This window comes from Pagrus pagrus, assembly GCF_965226575.1.
Source record: "Pagrus pagrus genome assembly, chromosome: 13".
NCBI lineage: Eukaryota > Metazoa > Chordata > Actinopteri > Spariformes > Sparidae > Pagrus > Pagrus pagrus.
In genome coordinates this window covers 14014317-14032625 of record NC_140197.1, presented here as the reverse complement: position 1 = coordinate 14032625, position 18309 = coordinate 14014317, and the positions used below count along the sequence as shown (strand labels likewise).

The following is an 18309-nucleotide window of genomic DNA, read 5'->3' as shown; positions in this document are numbered from 1 at the left end:
CCACTTGTTTTAGTCCAATACGGGGGTAGAAGTTAGAAAAAAAACCAAAAAACATTTATGTTGCATTTAAGACATGTTGATTTCAACATTATCTATCCAGGTGAATTGGAGATGTTAGGAGTCATTTGTCTTTTTAACATTTGGTCCGTTTGAACCCTTAAAGCATAACAAATGATATAGCCTGCCTGTGACTCTCATGTCCTCTCTTATTTCGAACATACCACACAGGCAGTGGTGTGCACAGAAGGTCTGCGGGGCGGGGGCAAAGCTGACGAAAAAGGACACTGCCACACTGAGCACAGTAGCTTAGATGGCAAAAACAGTGACGACACAAGCATATTGGTTCGATAAAGCTGTGAGAAGGGAACTTTTGTAGCTTCAGCAGTGGCGTTTCCCCTCCCTCGGCCCCTGCACCTCCCTGTGCACACCACTGGACACATAATATCTGAGTCGCAGAGCACATTTACTCACTGTTGCTTTCCGTGTCGTCTTTGCGTATTTTTCGTTCGTGTCCTCCAGAGGCCAAGCAGAGGCCCTACTACGCCGACTACTCTCCCCTGCGCCTGTCCATCCACACACTGTGCACCAGCCACTACCTGGACCTCTTCATCACCTTCATCATCTGCATCAACGTCTTCACCATGAGCATCGAGCACTACAATCAGCCGCAGGTGATGTTTCTTTCCGCACACGCACACACTCAAGCGTTATAGTTGGGTAGCAGTAAATTGGTATTGAGTTTTGGCAATACTTGTAGGCTCCTGGGCAACTTAAATCTCTTTTAACACAAGCGGAGAACATTTTTTATTTGCTTACTGTAAAATAAACACTTCCGTAGAAATCACATAGTAATAATCTGAGGTTGGCATCACTGCTGGCAAACTTCCCCTAAACATCTTCCTGATAAACTCGTCTGAAGTCTAATTTGAATTTACTTTGTTCTACAAATAAACTTGAATTTTATTTGAAATAATTCCCTATTTGTGTGTGTGTGTGTGTGTGTGTTTGTGTGTGTTCAGTATTTAGAGGAGATTCTGAAGTACTGCAATTACGTGTTCACCTTCATCTTCGTCATCGAGGCGCTGCTCAAACTTGCAGCGTTCGGCATACACAGGTTCTTCAAAGACAGGTAAGAGTGGGATCTGTACAAGACCTCGGTGCTGTGAAATGTAATAGAATTTGCAACATAAGTAGTGTAAAATACATGTTAGCACTCAAACTTCATACTTTGGTGTTCTCAGTAAACTCTCAGTCTGTTAGAGGCTAATACTCAACCGGAGTGACAACAGGTAATGATGTTTTTTTTCCCTCCTACGTGTGTTTATCTGTGTGTTTAGGTGGAATCAGCTGGATATAGCGATAGTGGCGTTGTCCATCATGGGCATCATCCTGGAGGAGTTGAAGATGAGCGCAGCCCTGCCCATAAACCCGACCATCATCAGGATCATGAGGGTACTCCGGATAGCACGAGGTAGAAACGCACGCACACACATCTGTTCATCCCGTTAACGACTGCAAAACATACAGCGAGTCCTCAAATGTCTCGCTTTCAGTGATAGAATGTAACTAAGTACATTTACTCGAGTACTTTTTGAGATATTTGTTCTTTCTTTTATTTACGCTTTGAAGAGCCAAAATAGTGCATTTTTTAAATTGATTTAATTGAAGCGGCAATCAGATAAACAAACTGATTTCAATAATCAGAAAAACTGCTGATCATTGGATCTGATTATTGAACTGGCTGATTTTCAGTATACAGAATATACATACATGTAAATATATTTAGAATTCACTTTTACTTGTACTTTTGATACTTTGGTACAGTTATTGCTTGAAAACTACTTGGTACAATATCTTTACTTTTAATCAAGTATGACTTGTGAGGAGTGAAGAAACCAGAAAAGAAAAAAAAAGTTTAATATTTGACACCTAATTGATTAATCGATGAATCGTTGCTGTTCTAATCACATCCTGTCCGTGTCGTGAAGCACTTTTTAATCGTGTGATTTCAGCTTGTAGTACGTCACAGGCAGCTCCTAGCGTCTAGCAATAAATCCAGTACAAATCTTTGTGGCTCCCTGCTGTGCCAGTATTGTGCTGTGCCGTTATAAATTCTGCAGTATACGGGGGCTACTGAAGCCAGAAACAACTTTTTTTAAGACTGCTCCTCTGTCCCTCTGCAGTGCTGAAACTCCTGAAGATGGCCACAGGGATGAGGGCCCTGCTGGATACTGTCATGCAGGCGCTGCCACAGGTAAACTCAGACTCGGCAGGGTCTTAAACAGAAAAGACTGATTCTGTTTTTTTGTTTTATTTATGAGAACTTCGCAGGAATATAGGCTAAATATGAGGGTTGTGTTTGGAATAGACATCCGTCTGAAAGATTCATGCTTGTTGATGAATATTTAACTCAAGTCGTATCCATCCACGTTACAGGATGTGCATTCTGACCCTGAAATGTCTCATTTTGTACATTCCTACCTCTCTATGGCTGAACTGTGATGATTTTAGCATTAAATCTGCATGATCACAAGGCCAAACACATCACATCACATGTGTTGTAGTCACAAACTCAAAGGAAACACTGAACATTTGAAGATATTAAAATTAATTTGACAGTTCTCAACAACTAATCAGTTTTGGTACTCGTGCTGAAATGTGTGAAGGCGCAGTGAGAGTGGACAGCTGAGGACATGGAGGCTTCAGAGAGATCAGCTCAGTTAATAATCAAAGATATGCTCACTTCATAGAGCATTTTTGCATGGATTGGACCTTGATCGCTGAGCTGCGCTGCCTCTTAGAAAACAGCTTGAAGCGTCGGACTGTGCAGCCGGCTTCCTCCCTGACGCTACCCTCCTCGATGTGCTGTTTCTATCCACTCAGCACACGCTAGATTTAAAGTTCGTCCACGGATGCTGTGGGAGTATCTCAGGTCTCTCCTGCTGCCTGGCACAGTTCTCAGAGCCAAAGAGCAGCTGCACCGCAGACTATGATGCACAAGCGGTGACAGACTCCATTGTTCTGCTGTTTTTTTTTTTTTTTAAATGTCAAGTGTACACGTAAAACCTTCAGGGCACAGAGTGCACGAGAACAGATTTTAAGGAACTGGATAAAAGACAACACGCTGGGAACTTTCTGACAGTGTGACGCAGATCGTCGTAGGAAGGGATTCTGCCTAAATGTCTAAATCCGCCTTGATGACCACCAGCAGGTTTCCCGTGTACTGAAACTGTCTTAAAGGACAACACAGTGTCATACTGTTTTACTTTGTTTATATGTGGCGGACCCTGCCACCTTTCTAGCTTCAAACAGTGTTCTGGGGACCTTATTTTCCTCTTAGAACAGCTCGTTTATTCAGTTATGGAAAAAAGAAATATTACCGAGCTTGTATTATTACCTCATTAATATTGTAGATATTACATTTCTGAGTTTGAAAACAAATGTGAAAGGGTCCATGGTCTGTTATAATTTATCACAGTACTTTAAATGCTGGATGAGCTAAGCACAAATCCATTAAAGTTTTACAGCGTAAGTTTTTCTTAACATCCTTTTTAAGTCAGTAGTCACAAAGGATCACAGGAATCTGTGTTCCTCTAATGTGTTTTTTATAACAATGAGTAACCTGATGCGAATAAGGACTAAATATAGTATTCTGTAGAAATGACTGTATCTCAAAACACTACAAATTTAATGAAATGCTTGGTACCGTCGGATTCAGAACCGTTTCAGTTTCAATATGTGCAAACATCCACTGTAAATCTACGTTTTTTAAAAGAAAATCAGAGTTGTCAACCAATTAAGCCACGATAAATACTGTATGTGACTGTGCAGCCACATGTCTCGATGGTTTCCACCTCCAGAATGACAAATTCAGTGGGAGGCTTTCGTTGCCCGCTAAATATAGCTACGGGCTAGGTGAAGCAAGGACATTAGGGCTTTGAGTACACCTGTCAGCACACAGATACCCGCCCCACAACCCTCAGTGTGCAGAATCCCAGTTTAAAGAGAAGCAATGTCGGTGTACTCATGTCTTTATGTGACCTCATCTGGCTTGTATTAGGCAGCCTGGTGTTTAAAGGAGATCACAGTTAACAGTTAACTTTGGTAACTGGCATATTGGTATATAATCCGTGGTAAATCCAGGTTAGTGTGAAGTTGATTGAGTACGTTAATCCTAATGTCTCCTATTCCCTGCAGGCTTGAACACGTATTATTTAAACTGCAGTGTTTATGTGCAGAGGGAGATCTAACATGTTTATCCCTTCCAGGTGGGAAATCTTGGTCTCCTCTTCATGCTGCTCTTCTTCATCTACGCCGCGCTGGGAGTGGAGCTCTTTGGCAAACTGGGTCAGTCACGCTACTACCAGTTAACACACACACACACACACACACACACACACACACACACACACACACACACACAGGCAGCACAGTCTACAAGCCTCAGCAAAGAAAATGTTTCTGAATCCACTCATTACATCCACAGTCACGACTTACAGCAAATTTCCCTTTCGCCGAACCCTCTCTCTCCTCCCCCATCTGTCTGCCTGTCTCTCTCTCTCTCTCTCCCTCTCTCTCACATCAGAGGGCTGTTTCTAACAAGAAGAGATCACATTTGCATGATCACATTTATTTACGTGTTGCTTCCTCAATAGGCCGGCTGCTTCCAACTCATTTTCTCTGAGAGCGCGACGATGTGTGAGGGAAGGGGATTAGCAAAAAAAAAAAAAAAAAGAGAAGGCATTCACTGGGAGGACTAAATGAAAACAACTTTGTGATGAAGATGTTGCTTTCTGTGAAACGTTATTATGCTTCCGCTCAACACGTCGGGAAATCGAATGGATGTCTGTTTTCCAGTTTTATAAATTAAAAAAAAATCCCTCTCCGTGTTTCGCGACGATCTTCGCACTCGCCGAGCTGCTGACAAAAGCTTTCGGATGTGCTGAACGACTTATTTTCCCTCACGATGCCTCAATTTACATGCTGTTTTAAAACTTACAAAGCTGCAGAAAAGACTTGTAGAGATGATTGTTGGAGAATATAGTGCGGCTTGGCGAGGATCAGGAAACATTATTAGTTTTTAGCTGGAGGTTCCAGTCTTTGTGGGCCTCGAGGGTAGACGTTCTTAAGGTACAAGAGGTTTCTCGGAGCTCACACTGATTACATTTTACATTAAACAACGACATTCGGAACACGTCTCTTTCCCATAAAGAGATTTCAGGCAATGAACTTCACTTTTTCAATCAGAGGACTATGATTATGTGTAAGCTAACAGAGAATACAAAGCAAGCAGATATAAAGAAGTAAAGGCCCTCACTTGAAGGAGCTTTTGGGGGGTTTGTGTGTTATAATTGGCCACCAACAACTAGCTTAATTGGCTCATGAAATCTTTCTCCCCTCAGAAAGGAACAAAGGCTTTGTAAGATCTGAAATTCCTTTGGGAGACCTAAGACATGGATGGCACTGTATGTTGGCACAATGGGAGTCTGAACTCTGTGACCGTGGCGTCAGCAGAAGGCAGAACAGATAAGGGAAGGTCATGAGCAAAGGAAACATCAAAGAGGATGGAACGAGGGTTGAATGTTAATACTCACAGCTTTGGATTTAAGCTTCTGTGCGGATAGCAGGTATTTTGAGCGTGGCTGATATTGAAGGTATTTCAGTTTGAATAAACTTTAACCTTACTGTAGCGTTTCCCATTGGCTCGTGGGCTGCCATTTCAAAAGTCTTGAGTTTGGCAGTTTGGTTCTCTGGAAACCAGAAATGACCATATTTAGAGGAGAGGGTGGAGCTGGGGAGGACGTGCGTCGCCACACCTCTATCCTGATTGGCTCTGACCAGAGGTGACAAAAAAAAGTACAGATACTTGTGTAAAAAAGTCTCTGGTAAAAGTAGAAGGACTGATTCTACTTCTTTACTCGAGTAAAAGTAAGAAGGTACAGTACAGGCTCTGAAATGTACTCAAAGTACAAAAGTAAAAAGTATCCCTCTGAAGGATATTTATACATACCACTTATGTGCAAAGCTAGCCAAACCTGAGCCTACAGTAACTAAGTATTTGTACTCAGTTACTTCTCTGTCTCAAAATAAGTTGCTGTTTTAGCAAAACCATAATTTACAATTTGAACATCATGCTGTATTGAAGAAGGCCTGAAACTGAACTCATTAAGAAACTGTTTACTGTGGTAATAAATCAAGTGCGAAGTAGGGTCATTTTCTCATAAGCTTATATACAGTGGGACCTCTTTTTGCAACCAGTGCAGTCGCCCCCTCCTGGTAATTAGAAAGAATGCAGGTTTAAGGCACCTCCGTGTTGGCTCGGGAGCTCCGTCCATATTTTATACAGTCAGTGGTTTGAATCTGAATCTAAATCAAATCACAGATCTCTTAAAACCTAATACCCAGTTGATTATTCTTGGTAAAAAATATGGCTACTTGTACTTGTGTACTTCAGTCTTTTGTGCAAAGAGTTTCTGAAAAGTCAAGTTCTTCTGAGCCTCTCTCTTATTGTGAAAAAACCTATTTTTCCTGGTGGTTGATGCTTAGAATCAGAAACAAGGTACACAATACACGAAGGACTGTCTCCTTTCACTCTGGCTTCCTGTTAATGTGACCCGGGCTTCAAAACAAAGGAATACATCTCCTGGTGGCTGTTATGAGTCTGTTAACAGGCTCCTGAGGGCTTTCTGTCAAATTGACCCTGAGACTGATAGAGATGTTCCCCGTCCTCCAGAAGACTGGTATCTCTTCTCCTCTGTCAGCTCCATGGAGACACACTGCTTAGTGTTTGTGTGTGTGTGTGTGTACAGTGCACACTGCTTTGATGCTGACAGTTATATAATAATTCATACTAACTCATCTCGCTGTCATTTTGTTCCTTTTTAGCCACTTTATCAGAAGTATAATATGACTAACACCTGTATATGTTTGTGTGTTGATCAGAGTGCAACGACAAAAACCCATGTGAGGGTCTGAGTCGTCACGCGACCTTCCAGAATTTCGGGATGGCCTTCCTCACACTGTTTCGAGTGTCCACCGGAGACAACTGGAACGGGATTATGAAAGTATGAACACACACACACACAGGGTTTAACACACACTCACACGCTCACATAAATGATGACTAGATTATCTCATAACCACAGAGAGAGCAATGACCTCCAAAACCAATTAAGAAGTAATAAAGTGGCTTAGAGCCGAGCAATGTCAACACTTTCACATCCTGACTTTTCCTTTATTAAAAAATGTGATGAATGATGTAATCACCCTCAGCTGGCTCAAAATATATATGTTAATAGGCCAATGAGGGCAATATTGAGAATAATGTTTTCTTTTTCAGCTATTAGTGTTAAACGACCACCGCGATATGAATCACAATCACACTGTTGTTGATTTCTGGCAGATCTTTCCTGACATAATGTCGCATTTTCTTTAGATTTGTAGCATTTGAGGACAGTATTTTTTCATAATGTGTCAGGCCGTGAAGAGGGTATCGATACAATCAGTCAAAATTACACCACTAAAAGTTCAGTAGAGTCAGTCACAACTCACCAGTCACAGCCGTGCACTTTGCCTGAATGTTTCTTTAATATGTAATCGTTTATTTATTTATTCCACCTATTCTGGGATGGGGACGAGGCTGCACCCCTGGCTCAGCCTCTGGCTCAGCGGTGGAGGGGAAGCTGCAGGTCGTACTTAAGGACAGGAGACTAGGTCACCCTGATTTAAACAGCAATTTGACACACATGCCATCCCTACAGAACGAGCTTAAGCACTGGGGGCTGTTGTGAAAAGGTTTGGACCTTCAACGGGTCAACACCCTCCCAGAGCTGTGCAGGTGGCCCCGGGCAGACAAATTGTTGATACATCCCAGAACCACACACCCTGATCTCTTCCCAGTTGCGTCCTCGTCCCCTGTTAGCTGCGAAGGGCACTGTCCAGGGTTTCCATCATTATGTGGACCTGGTTTGTCATCACTCACATGTAGCAAGCTACACGTCTACACATTCCAACCTGCACTCCATAAATTATATCAGCAGCGGCAATTTCAACACATCCTCTGCTTCCCTATATAACTCCCGCTGTCCTTGTTTGCCCTCAAATTCTTCCAGATTTCTAATTTTGTAAAGCTTAACGAGGCTCCAGATAATATACCGTAACCATGGTTTCTTTACAGTTTAGATCTCCAAAGCGTTTGTAGTACAGCCTCTGGCGTATTGGCCCGACAGATGATCAATTGAGCCGATCCACCTGAACTAACTGGTGCTGTGCGAGTGTGCAGCACTCTGTTTCTGCACTGCCTCTTGTTCATTTCTGCTCTGTTCTGTTCCTCTTTCTGAGTCTTTCTCTTTGTGCCTTTTAAGGACACGTTACGGGACTGTCAGCCAGAGGACCACTGTCTCTCCTACCTGCCTCTGGTCTCTCCGATTTACTTTGTCACGTTTGTGCTCATGGCCCAGTTTGTGCTGGTCAATGTGGTGGTGGCTGTTCTGATGAAACATCTAGAGGAGAGCAACAAGGTACAGTAACTAGAATGCTAGAACAAATATACAGATATATTTTATATATTGTGTAGATCCACTTTTGGACTTAAAGGGCAACTCCACCACTTTTACGAATTAAAGTGTGTTTGTAGGTCTTGAGGAGTACTTCATATGAGAAAAAAAGTAGTATGAAGCCTTTTGTGGCTCCAGAAGAAGCTGCATGTGAGCTGATAAACTGCCTCCAGCAATGTCACTCTGTTGCGTTGTGGGTAATGTAGTACATTAAAAGCACTGTTGGACTCATTGACGGTGTAAAAACAAATGCCTACATTACCCACAATGCAATTTAGCTTGGAGGCAATCTATCAGATTACATAGAGCTGCTTCGGAAGCCACAAAATGTTTTTTACTACTTTTTTCGCAAATGCAGTTGTAGATGTAAGACCCCCAAGATCTTAAAACAGTTTAACTGGTGGAGTTACCCTTTAAATTGACACTTTCTCTGGATGGATCTCACCATTTACCATAAACTGTGGTCAGGAAGTAACAATGCATGTTCCTTTGCAGGAGGCTAAAGAGGATGCAGAGATGGATGCAGAGATCGCCTTGGAGATGGCGTTGGAGAGGCAGCGCAAATTAAGCACAACCTCCAACAACAGTTCAGTGGGAGGGACCTACGTTGGACCATGTCCAAATTCACCTGGACAGGTAGGAAGGACATTAGTGTAATTAAGGGTGTAATGGACAAAAGTAGGTTTTCTTCAGCATATCCTTCATTGGAAAACAAGCATGTGTTACCATATGTTGTATTACTGCATGTAGTCACAGTCAGTGTGAGATCTGTGCGGTCTCTGTCTCCCCCCGCAGGAGGAAGAGGTGCAGTACGGCGACCAGAACCTGCTGTCGCCAAGGAAGATGTCTGTATCCAGGATGCACTCTCTGCCTAACGACAGCTACATGTTCAGACCTGTACGTCCCGCCAGCGCCCCCTATCCTTTGGAGGAGATAGAGCTCAGTCCCCAGCACCAGCATTCAGGTAACTTATCTGCTTCAGTATTAACCATCAGATCAGGATGTTTTATTCTCTATCTTTCCTTCGTGTCAGACAGCCAGTGATAACAGTCACAGCTGTTAATCCCATTTAATAAACCTCACATAGAGTCATATTCTTCCGTGATACTTGCATGCTTCCGCACAATTAAATGCAAATAGTATCAAAATCGCAATATGGCCCAGTGCATCATCCATATAACAGGCGCTGCAGTTTTTAATGAGTAAAAAATCTGTCACAATGTACCATTATGAATTAATCGATGTGGTGCTACAGGGATGACTGGGCTTACAAAACATATTGTCCAGATGTAAGGTAACATGCTTTCTGTGGTCACATCATCATCATTGTCATGCTGTTAAATTGCAAATTAAAAACGTAGAGATTAACAAATATGAAAAATGGCATTGCGAGTCGGCAGCCCACAGCGGCAGACACCAATCAATCAGTCCAACGCAAGTCCATAAATTCCTTTTTAGGATACTAAATACATCAACAAAGGATTCAAAGGAGTTTGCCATGCACAGCTTGCAAATGATTATTTTTGTAACATACTCCATGAGTCATTCACAGGGTCAAGCATCATGACAGCTATAGTTGATGAAAGCTAACAAAGTCGCTCTCCTGTACAGTAGATATCTGTGCCCTTGTTGCTCAGAGTCTGGACAGAAATCTGAAAAAGGTTTATGAGTGACAGAGAGGCTCAGGCTCAGGCTCAGACTCTGGAATTACATTGAATCTATTATGGAGTTTTACAATTGGCTGCAGCAGCTTACATGTGTCATAGCAAAGGGGTGAATACTTATACAATCAATCATTTAATGTTTTATATATGGATTTAACAATGTCTGTTGCACTGTTACACAAAACTCAAACTCGAATTATCATTTCAAAGGGAAACACACATCACTTTCCTATCGCATGAAGTCTGTGGTGCTTTTCTGTCCAGTTCCGACTTTAAACACAAAGCAAAATAAAACATAATACAACTTAGCCGCAGAATAAACATGCCGAGATCACGACTCAAAGCACTGACAAGCACTGTTTTATCTGCAGTCAGACTCTAATGGCATGTTGTGGCCAGGCCCAGCTCTGTTCCAAGGTACTGACTGAAGTGGATGAGCCGGTTCATGTGAATCTCTGCAACCTTCACACAGGCTCATCTGCTCAGTTGTGGAATGGCTGAATACTCAAGTTGCCAAGCTGCAAAGTCAGAAAACTGTATCGATTAAAACTGTCATCGTCACAGCGGCGGTGCTTTGTCAACTGTCCGCTTTTTGAGATTAAAAGTGGCTGATTTACAATCAAGTGGCTTTGCAGCTTGGCCTGAAAGTACGGACTGAAAATGAACTCTTAACTCTGACTTTGCTGCAATGTTTTTAACCTGTTTACTACGATAACATCTGAACTCACAGGTGAACTGGACCTGTGTGTGCAGAATGCCCAAGATCCTGGTTACACACAGTCTCAGAGCAGTTATTTAACCAAGATTGAACTTATGATGGAGTTGCTTCCTCCTCATCTCCAGTTGCATTTCGAGTTGTCTGCTTTGGACTTCATTGATCGCCATGTTGCATTAGAGTTCTGTGTGTTATCAGGACTTTAAAGCTCCCTGGTATGACTGTATGTAACCAGGATCTAATGCAGAATGTGTCCTGCAAACTATGATTCACTGACAATCAGCTCAGTGCTGCTACCTGATCGTGATAACACTTCTGTTTTGATGAGCAGCCTGTCTGTGCTGATGATTTCTCATTCAGAAAACACTTTGTTTTGATAGTAAATTTGAAGCAACTGCAAATAAATTAAAAGTAAAACTTTTAATTGAATGAATTACATTGAATTCTTGTTGCTCGAATCCAAATATTCTATCAAAATAAAGTGTTAATGATACTAAACAAATGCAATAATTGTAAACTATCCCAAAGGAAATAGTCATGTAGGTTGTGTATGTGTTTGCTCAAATACGCATGTGTTTTCTGCAAGAGTGCATGTGTTTGCATCGAGAGCGTGCACGTGTGTCTGTATCACGTGCATGATTCTTTACATCTGTGACCTCAGGCTCAGTGACGTCGGTCCACTCCCAGCCGTGTGACAGTCGCGCGCTGCTGCAGGTACCGGACGTTTCCCCCATTCACCCCCGGACACCTCCCACCATCACCCTGCCCCGCATCGCCCCGCCCACGCCCAGCCCCTCCCCACGGGCCCTGCGCAGACAGGTGAGAGACGCCGTGTCAGCTCGCTACACACTTACATGTTCGAATGTTAAAGGTGCAATATGTAAGAATCTGTCTCCTGTCAAATTACACAAAACCAATAAGGGGCAGTTTATTAACAGCTAACTGCTGCTAACTGTAGCTGTCCTTTGCTAGTTAGCTCAGTTCCCCGTGCAGCTAGCGGTTCCAACTGGGAGCTCGGGGACCAGGGGAGGGCAAATGTTTAGACCGCAGGGGGGCTAGCTGGTTAGCATGCTAACTTCAGTAGATATTTCTGCAGACGTCACAATGTCAAATATTTATTTATTTATTTGTATTTAACGTCCGTGTTTTTATGTTGCAGGTTGCAGTTAAATTGGATTCGGTGGAGTCTCATAGTTGTGAGCAACAGGAGAGGCCCAACCCCCTCCATCTGCCTCCCCCCTCCCCCTCTGCCCTCCCTCCTCACACCTCCTCCCCATCTCCCCTGCCTCCTCCTCCTCCCTCCTCCCCCTCTGCAGTCTCTCTCCCACCTTGCTCCCCATCCGCCTTCCCACTCCCACCTCCCTCTCCCCTCCCTCCTCCGCCAACGTCCCCCTCGCTTCTTCTCCCTCCCCCTCCCTCGCCACGCCTCCCCCTGCGCCCCCCCAGCCTTCGGAGACCGAGGCCGCCCTCCGCCGCGTCCTTCTGCGACCCGGCGGACGAGGAGGTGTATCACATCACCAGCTCGGCCCAGCACAGGTGGAGACACGAGGAGGGGGGAGGGCAGGAGAGCAGAGGGAAGACCGGCCGCAGCCACTCCCTCTCCCCCTACAACTCCCCGTACACTCACGACTCCACCTCCTCACCTCTTCCTCCCCCGCTGCCGCCCTCCTCCTCCAGGAGCGCACTCAGTCTGCTCGGGGCGGGACTGAAGGACCGTGACTTCCGGAAGGGTTTGAGCGCTGACAACCAGGGCTTCCCGGACAAGCCGACATCATTGTCCGCTGGTTACCCTGATGACCACCGGCGCCACTCTATCGAGGTCTGCCTCCCGCAGGCTGTCATCACCGGTGACGACCAACGCTTCACGCGAGATGCTCACCGCTCGGAAAAGGTCGGTCAGGCATTTCCTTTGAGGGTGCAGTCAGTCGGGGGCGGCCACAGGAAGAAGAAGATGAGCCCTCCTTGTATATCCATCCACCCGCCCTCAGAGAGGGAACACCCTCACATTGCTTCACCTCCAAAACTGGCTGACTGCAGCATGATGCTGAGACGTAGGACGCCGTCCTATGACTTGACCCCGCACACGCAGTCAAACGCGCAAGATGTCGCGGCAGAGTCACAGATGCGCGCACAGATGCCCTCCCCGATGCACACGCCGCTCACACCCATCCACGTGCCACTGCAAGCACACTCACCGACACACACGCTGACGCCTTCACGGGCATCCACTCCGACACACACTCCGGCGTACACTCCTCCGTCTGCATCCACACCCACGCACCCACGCATCCCGATCAGCCCGAACATCTTCATCCAGCCTCACGCACCTCTTCTCCCGCACGCAATGCCTTTCTCACAGACACACTCCCTCTCCCCCGCCGCCAGGCGCTCCCCGCTCACAGGCGACTACATGCCCCTCCCCCAGTTCACCTTCGACCAACCACAGTCCAGATACATGAGCGGCCTATCAGACGCTGACACGGCCACCTGCTCTTCCCCTTTCGACAACAGACTGGGAAGCGGTGCGGGATTCAGTGCAAAGAATCGGAGGACTGCCCAATGAAAATGGAGCAATGCCTTCAGGAAGTGAATCGATTAGTCAAAAATCTCTGAAACTGGAGCAGAGGGCCGAGCTTGGCAGAGATTGGTGCTGGGGAGAAAAAAAGAAGAAGTTTACCGGGAGAGGGATATTTTTTTTTTGGTTTTGTTAAGATGAATACTGAGGAGACATTATTCTTTCCAGAGAGACGCTGGTACAGTCCGGTCCGAGAGTAACAGACAATGGATCCATTTTCCTAAACCCAGCTTGAAGGACAGCAGATCCACTGAGGCTGTACCAGTCAAACAGTACCCACTGTACATGGTGTGTACAGGACTTCTACTGAGAACACACCAGGACTAAAGCCACCTAACTCCGTAGCCAAAGTTTTTTTGACACACTGTCCCCACCCACGCGAGCCAATCAGGAAGCAGCGTCTGGCTGATAACCTCTGACCTTTTACAGGAAGCGGTTTGTGAAATGCGAGCGTGGGGGGAATTGTGGGATATGCAACTTCAGGTTTTCTACAGAAGTTCTGCTTGCCCCCTCCTCTGCTCCTCGATCACATTGATCGGAGCAGAAGCGTGTGTGTGCGTGTGCGAGTGAGCGTGTCTGCGTTTTCCTACGTGCGAGTACTGTCAAATCTGTTGTCATGGAAGTTGGCCATGTTATTCTTACGCCTGCAACGACAGAGAGGGGGAGCAGGGCAGAGCTGTAGTGTATGTTTATCTGTGTATCTGTGCAGTGTAAATAAAGGAAAATACTGTATTTGGTGAGATTAAAAATAGCTCTATCCATATGCACATATTTTTATAGAGATCTAACATGTTTTTTGCACACAAATTTGAATTTCAAGTTGCTTGTTCTTTTTCCTCTGTTGTCCTCTTGTGAATGTACGTTTCTTTTCAAAAACGGAGGGAGAGCGGCGAAGGAGATCAGCCCCTCCTCGCAACAGGCTAGCCGAGGTTGAGGAGCGGGATTTTATTTTTCTATTTTGAAAAAGAGAGAGAGAGACGAGAACAGGGGTGTGACGTGTTTCTGTAGCTTTGTCTCAGATTTCTATGTATTTGATGTCTATGTGACAGTCTTAAGAAGCGGGCTCAGTGATGCAAGCCAAATTCATTCGGAGACGTCCCTGCGGAGAACACGGTCGATGACTTTGTCAAACCTGTGCGCCGTCTCTTTAAAAATACAAGTCTACTGCTATGCAGGTTTTACCTTCACAGTACGCGCAACGCAGGAAAAACTACTGTACCTCAATTTATTTAATTGTCCAAAAAAAGAACTTGCAAGCAGCTTAATATCTCTAAATATGAGCAAAATCCAGCGTCATGACCTGCCATCACTGAGCCCCCACTTCTGCAGCTGTTTTCAAGCTGGATCAGCTCTGACACCACTTTGTGTTCTGTACATCTAAAGACAACCAAACTAACTAACTTACTAAATATGTGTAGCCAGAGTGCAATAATAATAATATATACTTGTGAAGAATATAGTAACATCCACACTACATACAACAACCACATTCTTGTGTTCGTACATACTGTAGAGCTACTATATATGATATAAACCCATTTTATATGACGATTGAGAGTATTTCTATCTCTAGTGTTCATGCTACTGTAGGTACTTGCCCTCCCCCCCTCCCTGCGCGTGGCCGCGGTGGCATGGGTGTGGCTGGAAGCAGTGTTAGGTATAGTGTAGATTTCTCTAAAAGCTCAGGCCCGCCCGCTGGTGTTGTAACTGCGAGCAGAAGAGTGACATGCATCCCTGCTGAGGACTCAACAGCCCGTTCATCACTCCTTAATCTTATCACACAAGACGACGACACTCAGTTACGTTAAATGAGCCTATACAGAGATCGTGCACAGCCCCCTCCCACTCTCTGAGGTGTGAATGATGAGCATTTTTTCCTTCCGGTGGCTTACCACGCCATACCTTTATTCTGACACAGCACAATGTGTATTTGTTCTAGTTTGTGCACAGTCTGGTTACACAACAAGAAGCATGCTGGTAAGCTACTTCTGAATCCCCTTTTTAAAGGCAGCTGGCTGGGATGGCGTCTCTGCTTTTGTTCTGCTCAGCATGCAACACGCACAACTCCAAACCAAAGTGCTTTGATGCTGTACTGTAATCAACACAAGGCCCAGGATTACACATATTTGTGCAATGATAAAGTGTATCTTTCTGAGTATTTGTGATTGATTAACTGTGTGACAAAGGGTTTCTGGAGGTCGGTGAATATCTGAAATAGTATTAAACCAGTTTGGTAACAGGTAAAGCCCTGAATTTTTTTTTATGTGGGCATTAAAGGTCCCCTTCGCACTTTAATTTAAAGGTGTTATAACATTCAGTCACTAAATGTGGCGTTCGATCTCCCCTATTCCGTTGCATTCACGTCAAAACACTGCTGTCGTACGAATCAGCTGCCCCCTCCAGTGGTTGCCAGTTTGTGAACTAGCTAACGTTATATTTATAATATATTTATATTTATATTACATTGATTTATAATATGCAAATATTGGATTGGCTTTCAGTCTATTGGTGATGTCAAATAATGCTCGTAGCCCCGCCCCTTGATTGAGAGAAATTGTACATTTTCAGTAAACACAGATGTGAACACAACCTTCTACACAGTGAAGCTCAATCTGTAGGAACAAATAAAACACATTTCTGACTGGAGGGGGGGCTTTAAAATGTTTATGTTCATTTGTCTGATTAAAAAATCAGCCTTGCATTATGCTAAGCCTCGCAGTAAAAGCTGCCGATTCCTGCAGAAACCCTTTTAAACATGAGGTCAGTGATGAAAAGCAAGAGGTCCAGATTATCATTCTCCTTCAGCACTCTCATTAGCTTTACGTCTCCCGAGCAGTATGCATGTAGGGGGGAAATTGTGAGGTAGAACATAAGAAAAGAAAGAAACTTTTATCTGTTAGCGTCTTTTTGCCACAGATATCTCGGACGGTGCCACATTCAGCAGGTCAGTGCTGCTGCTGTGAGTCCAGGTGAATAAATTAAAGGTTTGCATCTTGCAGAGACAGAACGAGAAGCTCTCGGAGCACGAAGTCACAATTTGAAAATGCTGCTGCTGACGAACACGGCCGCCGTCGGCGTGTTCGTCCTTTGATAGCACTCTTCTTCCAGTTCTGACATACAGAAGCACATCTGATGTTGGATGTCGTCCTCCCTCCTGTACATGGCACAGTCGCTCGTCCCCCTGGTTTAAACAGAGTTTTGATACAGTATGTGCTTGAACACACTGTTATTGTGCAACTGCTTTGTCCTGTTTCATGTCCTCTTCCTGCACAGATTGTCAGCAACGGGAGGTTTTAAGTTGTCTGAAGACAGCCTCTTTCTGTCTCGCTCTTCTTTGACTCAGTGCAGACGACCCCGAACTACCGCATATTGCCATATTAATCGACACAGTTTGGTAGCGTGACTGCATAATTGTTCTTACGATTTACAGATCTTTGGATCTCAGTATTTAAATCCTGTTTTTGAGGAAACAGTTTTGACTATTGCATGTTCTGATTTAAGAAAAAAAAAAAACTCTTTTGGGAACGAATCATCTGGATGTTTTAGAGATTTTGATATTTGCATTTTCAGATGTTTCCATTTGTAGATTGACTACCTAATTGCACTGGGCTCTGGTTAATTGGTATCCGATAAAATACTAATTAAATGACCCTATTCTTTGTTGTCCAATGCAATACTGGGTGGTTATTTACTGTATGAGGACAGAGCTCCTCTTTATACAGTTTTATAGAGAGAAATGGAAACCTAGTTGGTTCTATTTTGTTCAGAACCAATGTTATTTAATGTCGAGGTGAACCTTTTTTCACTTTATCTCCTGATACTCTAAACATGGTAGAACTCTGGTATTGGTGAAACTAATTAACTGATGTATATTTTATGTAGGAGTAGCCTCAGCCCTGATGCTCTGTAATGGACAGGTAAAGATAGTAATAAGTTGTGTTTTCTGGTTCGACACTGAGCTGGTCCGGCCTCGCGCTGAAGCCCATCGCGCTTCTGTCGCCACAGTGCCAGACTTACAGAAAGTTCAAACTGTGATAGAACTTGATTTTGATGAATCAGAAGCCTTGTGTTTTCTTTCTTTCTTTCTTTTTTTATTACAACCCTTCAGTGATTGGCCCAGGCACCCCCACCCCCAAACCCCCCAAGCCTTACAAGGAGGGGAGGAGGTGTGTTCTGTCTGTCAGAGGAGAGCCAACGTGTCTGCAATAATAAGCCCTCCATTTATTCCCTGTAACAGAGGGAGAAGGGAGGGGACGGGGGAGGTGTTTTAAAGGCTCGACACACAGTCGGACTCTCTACATTGTATCGTTGCTGATTATTGTGTGATGACCAACCGTTGTCCTGAAGGATGTTTCCCTGTCAATTAAAAAATACAAGATTTTTTTATTCCTGACGCGTGTCGTCTGCTTTGTTTATTTGGTTGATGTTGTTGATTAACCCATTTATGAGCCATTCCTGCTGAAGTACAGCCTGACTGATGTCCAGATTATCGTACATTATCAGATTAACACTCCGAGCATCATTATTATTTGACTATTCAGGAATGAGACTCATAAATCAACTTTTCTTACAAATGGCACCTTTAAAGGGTAACTCCACCAATTTTACACATTAAAGTGTGTTTACAGGTCTTGGGCAGTTCTACAGCATATGTGGAAAAAAAGTAGTATAAAGCCTCGTATGGCTCCAGAGAAAGCTGCATGTAATCTGATAAATTGCCTCCAGTGATGTCACTCAGTGGCTAGTTCTGCTGTAACAATTTTGATCATTTGTTTTTAACCTGTCCATAATGAGTCCAAC

At 44.2% G+C, this 18309-nt stretch overlaps 1 protein-coding gene across 1 annotated transcript in view; it reads left to right on the top strand.

The window, feature by feature from the left end:
• cacna1ha (calcium channel, voltage-dependent, T type, alpha 1H subunit a) overlaps positions 1–17902 on the top strand; it is a 120726-nt gene extending 102824 nt beyond the window's left edge. Inside the window, exons 28-38 of the mRNA XM_084371440.1 lie at positions 520–671; positions 1020–1129; positions 1338–1471; positions 2184–2254; positions 4269–4347; positions 6943–7064; positions 8364–8519; positions 9051–9191; positions 9351–9519; positions 11596–11753; positions 12094–17902. Of these exons, the coding sequence (XP_084227566.1) occupies positions 520–671; positions 1020–1129; positions 1338–1471; positions 2184–2254; positions 4269–4347; positions 6943–7064; positions 8364–8519; positions 9051–9191; positions 9351–9519; positions 11596–11753; positions 12094–13497 (2696 nt within the window). The 3' untranslated portion in view covers positions 13498–17902. The remainder of the gene's footprint in view (positions 1–519; positions 672–1019; positions 1130–1337; positions 1472–2183; positions 2255–4268; positions 4348–6942; positions 7065–8363; positions 8520–9050; positions 9192–9350; positions 9520–11595; positions 11754–12093) is intronic.
• The last annotated feature ends 407 nt before the right edge of the window (positions 17903–18309 follow it).